The sequence below is a fragment of the Monopterus albus genome, unplaced genomic scaffold, assembly GCF_001952655.1.
Source record: "Monopterus albus unplaced genomic scaffold, M_albus_1.0 scaffold279.1, whole genome shotgun sequence".
NCBI lineage: Eukaryota > Metazoa > Chordata > Actinopteri > Synbranchiformes > Synbranchidae > Monopterus > Monopterus albus.
The window spans coordinates 137,326-143,688 of NW_018128159.1; the positions used below are offsets into that span (position 1 = coordinate 137,326).

Consider the following 6,363-nt stretch of genomic DNA (forward strand, 5'->3'; position numbering starts at 1 on the left):
GCTGAATATAGAAGCCTGCCCTCGCTGTGCTACATAATGTGCAGTGAGGACAGGGAAAACGGTTGTTGTTCCTAGTGGCTCCGCAGTAGAGTTGTTTTTGGTGTTTTCATTTTAGTTTTAGTCTAGTCTTGGTGTGAAGCTGTCATTTTAGTTTTTATTAGTTTTAGTCACATTCATACTCTTTTTGGTCTAGTCTAGTTTCAGTCGACGAAAACTGTATTTTAGTCTCTTTTTAGCAATGCAATTCTATTTAACCTAGTCAATATAGTATAAGTACCTAGTAGTGTAGAGGAAACCAAACGTTTCTTTGAGCCAAACCCATTTCAAACAGGGTTATCTTATTATATTATTGTTACCTTATAGATCAAGAATACATCCAATACACATTTTGTGTGATTTTGTGGCCACATTTCTCCCCATCTTTTTCCACAACACATTGTTTTCTTTTCCACTTCTATGTAATTAAAGTTTTTCCAAATGTTGTTGCTTCTTTCCCCCCCGTGACGAACCCCGGCTGGCCGGCCATCGGTCCCTTTCTCTGTGTCAGACTTAACTTTGTTTGTTGTCGTCTTCTAAATAATGCCGCGAATGGGGCTTAAGGAAGTGACATCACCTGTGTCTGCGCAGTGCGGCTTGATGTGGCCCCTGAAGTGAGACAGGAAACAGAAATACTGCAAAATAATAATAACGCGACTGAACGAGACGAAATAACATTTCATTTTGGTCAAGGAAAATAAAGAGACATTTTGGCATAGTTTTTATTTTGTGAACCACATTTAGTCTCGTTTTTTCGTCAACAATATTGCATTATACATTTAATTATAGTCATCGTCACACGACCAGCATTTTCGTTACGTCTCATCTCGTTTTTGTCACGCGATAAAGGTTCGTTGACGACGATATTTAGTCATAATTTTCGTTGACGAAAGCAACACTACTCTGCAGTTTCCGTGCTGCGGTGCTAAGTTGTGTCGGATTGAATCTCCCTGTTTCCATAATGTCTTGGTCTTTGGCTCAGAAAATCGAGCACAAACACTCAAACCTGTGAACCACTTCTGTTCTTTCCTACATTCGTTCTCATTTGCCCTTCATTGAGAGTGTACTGCTTTAATTCCCATGAAAGTAGCAACAGAAGTTAAAATCTTGGCTTGTCTTCAGCTTATTACTTTGACTTTGTGTCTGTAGGACATGATGTATAAAGCTGTTCCAGCTTATCATTAGCCTGCTGTTGTATTGCTGAGTCAGCACCTACGTCAGTCTGATTTCACATGACTCTATCCAGACTCGGTTTGCTTTCCTTCACATTTTATTATTAGCTTTTTGATTCACAGAGTTTAGTTAAGTCACCACACTGTCAGCCAAACATCTGACACAACAACTAATAATTGCATCAGGATATCCATACTGAACTGGCTGTTATGGCCCCCAGTATAGCACTGGTAAGAGTTACTGGTCCCTCATTCGTCTCTGTGTGCTGTAGTGAGAGTCAACTAGCAGAGGCAGACTCGGTGGTCATCTGCCAGCCAGCTGTGCTCATTAATTGCTGACTGATTACTGAACAGAACTTCAGTAATCAGGCATACAGAAAATGTAGAGAGGAAGCATATTTCAATATTCATCAAATATATTGATGCCTTGACAAATACACAATTGTAAAAAAACTGATGGGAACAAAGACGGCTGATATTTATCAGATTTCTATACATACAGAGACCTGATGAAAAGTGTGACTTAGACATCCAGGGAAATGTGAGCTTAGCTGAGGAAAGGTCCTTTAGTTGAGAAGATTAATAGGAGAGCAGATTATGACTATGGGGTCAGCCCCACTGGACAGAATGGTACTGGCAGTGATGGTAGGGTAGATAACACAATCCCCCATAGAATTGAATGGAGAGGGCTGCATTTTTTTTTTTTACACCTTTGAAACTCAGTCTGAACGCGGCCTTACTGTTATATATATTATATATGTATAAAAACCCCTAAAGATGTATCCCAGCCCTGTTTAGGGCAGAAGACACACACACGTGCTACTAAAAAGCGGCTTTTCTCATATTAACACATACATGAGTTATTTGCTGTTGGAATATACTGTATATGCAGACAAAAACAAGGATAAAAGGTCAGTGTAACTGTGGGAAGAGAGTTAATACTGACATTCAAATAACAGCAGGGAGATAATACAACAGTGGCATCTTTCATGGCATTGCATTTTAACATCACAGATTCCTCTACAGTTTCTTTTGAAAGCTGCCCTGAATGGACCAGTAGTTGCTCTGGATGAATACTGGCAGTTCAGACAGAAAAGAAGACATGTTGTCGTCAGAATGACTTCTATACCTTCTCCAGGTAATTGAACTCCATGGCTATCTCTCTGAAGAAGAAGTAGATGTGAGGTCCCCACTCCACAGCACTGACAAAATATGGCTCTATATAGCATGAGAGAGGAGAAAAAGGGGTAAGCACATACAGTTAAAAGGGGTGGGTGGAGAGAAAAGGGTTTAATGAAACATAGATGGACCATGACAAACAAATAGTAAACACCATCTCCATTTCCAAATGCATCATTCACTCCCACACCACCGAGGTAACACGAGGGCAGTGAGAAACAGGCAGAGGCCATGCTTCATTTCATTACATGGTGAAAGGGGATTTCACACCAAACAATAAGCACATTATGACTCCCTGATGTTTCTGAGAAATGAGTTTCATGCTATGCATTTTGGCGCTATTACACTCAGGAGCAGCTACAAACTGTGTGTCTGATATTGTGTGTTATTTGTTGTCCCATTGTCATTGTGACGTTTGGCTGCAGACTAACTGTGGATGAGTCAAATGCTGTCAAGGAGCAGTGGGTCTGACAGCTTTATGTTCAGTGACCTGAACATAAAGCTGTCAGACTGCTGATTCGGCCCTCTGCCATCGATCCTGCATGCTACTAAGTGATGAAGACACACAATCAATCAGACTCTGACAACATCAACAGACATGAATCTAATAAAAAAATTAATTTGAGAAATTGACATTAATACACCTAACCTGAATACAACAAATAAACACACTTTAACAAGCATAGAAAAGCTTGTACAGCAAGTACCTCTAAACCACTTGGAGTCGTGCTTGACGGTGCGCAGGGCGGGACTGTCTCCGAGGCTGCGGTAGATCACTGCATCAATGGCCAGGAAGTCCGTCACTGTGGCTGTAAAGAGGTTCCCCTCTGACACACAAAAACACACACATTAGTGAGGTGGACTACATGCCAAAGCAGCAGCATAATCTAAAAGCTGAAGTGAGTGTTGTTGTTTCATAATTTTGTAACTGCTGTAACATAACTGCACTTTAACAGTGCACTCACAAAAACCCCAGCATTTTTTTTTTTTTTTACTTCTAGTTAATAGCAGATAATGGGCTGATGGCTGAACAGTAATGGCTGTCAACAGTTTCAGCCACACAACATCGTTGATTTGATTATAGAGAAGTGTTTAAACCTGATGAATGGCTTGCTTCTGTTGAGCTCATGTACAACAGCACATTCAAGCATCAAAATATCTTTCATGGAGGAACAATGATATCCCTCAATGATATCTATTGCTGTGATCACTGAAACAGCACCTCAGTATGAAGAAGTAACAAAAGGTGTCTTACCTGCAAACAGAGCTACATTGGCATGTTTGGGATCATAAGGGCATCTCGCCATCCCACTGACTGTGTCGCCTACCATCTCCAGTGTGTCTCCCTTTAACAACACACACACACACACACACACACAGAAACATGCATCAATCAGCAAACTCCAAACAATATAAATACATCTACAGCAGCAGCACGAAAACAAGCCACAAGAGAATGGCAATTAGGGAGTGTTACCGTTAAGTGCAAACTAATGATTCAGTAGTGGCAATTAGGCACAGCAGCAGCAACAAAGGAGTCACGTTCTCATGCATAAATAAAATAGATAAACACACACACACACACGGGTGATATGCTCACATCAAGTGACGTTGAAAATTCATGTTTCTAGCGCTCATTGAAACATGCACATATATAAACTGAAGTCTCTCTTTCTTTCCATCCTTTACATAAACACATGCACTTAAAAGGAAACCACAAGCAAAACAGGCTAATTCTCATCCATGGTTGAAAATGAAATAATTTATTGGTGTCATTTCATTAAAACCCAGCTATGAAGAAAAAAAAAAAGCAGCTACCATTGCTAACTAGTCCCCAGAGAAACAGACAGCCTATCAGGCAGAGACAGGTGTGTTACACACTGCTGTAGCATGTCATTAGTGGCTGACAGATAAAGAACCAGGTATGTGTGAGTGCTCCACTGTTGCACTGTGTTTGAAAAGTAAGAGACTGAAAAGAGCATTTTATCTGAAAAAGCCTTTTATAGTGAAAGGATTTTTGTCTCTCATTCTCTTTCCATTCTCTTTCAGCTGCCTTCATCTCTCTCTTAATATTCCCGCATGGTGATGAGAAATCTGGTGAGCACATGATTAAAATGTATGTGTGGTTTTTCTTCCACACATTTGAAATCGTTACTTTAATTGAGTGAGACAGGGTTTGGTTGAGAAGTCGAACACATCCAGCTGCATGGTGGAGGAGTCAGTTGAGTTGCTGCTGGATGGATGCACATCCTCAGAGACAGACTGAAGGATTTTGGATGAAGTGGGTAAAATCTTCAGGATAAACTTTGGCTAACTGCTCAAATCACACCAGTCAAAGATCATACTTGTAGCTTAAACAATAGTATCTCTTAAACTCTGCCTCCAGGCTGAGCAAACACTTTACATACTTAAAAAGACATCAAACCAGGGAAACAAGTCACATATCCACCCTCACTCTCTAAATACCCTCCCCTTCCTTTTCTCGCCTCTTTGCATTGTTCTTGATTATCCGTCTCTGACTCTCGGTGATAACAAGCTCGGCAGACCACAAAGTTTAACTGTTATCTCAGGAAAACAAGACACTGGTGTTGCCAGACAACGAGGTGAAGTAACACCATCTCTGAACAAACTTCTCTAATCAAATGTGCATTTCCACCTGAACAGATCATACTAACACACACCTGAACTGTATTAATTATGCTATGGAAGCAGCACCTCTCATTTCAAAAAAGGTGACAAGCCATTTATCAGTGACATCAGATCTATCATTAGAATTAATGCATGGATGGACCAGTCAAATGTTAGGGACAGGTACAGCTGTAAGGGTAGGTGTGGGCATGTTTAGTCCTTCCTTACAGTATAGTTGGCACATAGTGGATTGAAGGCGTTTGTCCCACACACAAACAGGCCTCCTTGTCTGCTGAGCAGCACCTTCATGAAGTTACGGCATTCGTCCTGCAGAAAAGACAAAGAGAAAAGAAAGCTTAATATGCAGCAGGAGTACTGTAAAACCGAAAAAAGGTAAAGTGATGAGTGAACAGAGGAAGAACTGGGTTTATTTTCAGAGACTGATTATCTAAGCGGCTCTGTGAAATGAAGCTTTTCAGTTGCCTGATGTGTTGAATTATCACACCATTAACGCTGTCAGTCATATTGATACAGTCTGAATGTAGCCTGCAGAGACATTAAGTGTCTGCCCTCTTCACACACATACAGTTGCTGTTGATTGGCAGATGGAAATTCAAACCAGCCCCAGGATTTTAAAACAAGCAACACATTTATTTCTCCACCATGGAGGCATCAAACTTTGCACATGAAGCCTGCCTAATGACTAAATAAATCTGAGTCAGTTTCATTTTTCTTTGGAATAAGTTGTGTAAGCATCACATGACTTAACTGCCCCCAGGATGCATAGCAATAAATGTCTTGAGCTACAACATACAAGGACACCACATCAGTGTGCTCACATGGTAGCAATTACTAAACATTTGTCATAGTTTCCTGTGATGATCGCCCCATTTTCCCCACCTACAGCATAAGTTCTGCTAACTATCTACATTATTGCAACCATTTTACATGCAGTTTTTAATCATGTGGTAAAGATTGCTAATATTTAGTCTATTACTTTTAAACATGACGATTTTTCCACTGGTTTATCTACTTCACCATTTTGATAGTCAATATTTTTAGTAAACTGCATAACCAGGGGCCTATTTCAAGAAGGCGGTTTTGTCGAAACTCAGAGTTTGTTAACCCCGAAATGAGGGCAACTCGGAGTTTTCGGTTTCAGAAACGGAGGTAACTTAAACCTGTGAAAGCAGGGTAAGTTAAACCCGTTTCAAAAAGAGAGGTAATCTAAACTCAGAGTCAGTTACTATGGCAACTTACTCTGTGAACCTAACCTGCTTGGGAGCAGGTTTTGTTCGGGAAACCCAGAGTTTCCTCCGGTCTCCGCCCCTTTTTAAAGTGAAAGGTG

The 6,363-nt window shown here is 40.6% G+C and overlaps 1 protein-coding gene across 1 annotated transcript in view; it reads right to left on the reverse strand.

Moving 5' to 3' along the window:
* The window catches only part of sema6bb (sema domain, transmembrane domain (TM), and cytoplasmic domain, (semaphorin) 6Bb), a 152,267-nt gene that overhangs the window by 57,747 nt on the left and 88,157 nt on the right, over positions 1-6,363 (reverse strand). Inside the window, exons 6-9 of the mRNA XM_020622375.1 lie at positions 5,244-5,342; positions 3,643-3,733; positions 3,095-3,214; positions 2,338-2,426 (exon numbers count right to left, since the gene is read on the reverse strand). Of these exons, the coding sequence (XP_020478031.1) occupies positions 2,338-2,426; positions 3,095-3,214; positions 3,643-3,733; positions 5,244-5,342 (399 nt within the window). The remainder of the gene's footprint in view (positions 1-2,337; positions 2,427-3,094; positions 3,215-3,642; positions 3,734-5,243; positions 5,343-6,363) is intronic.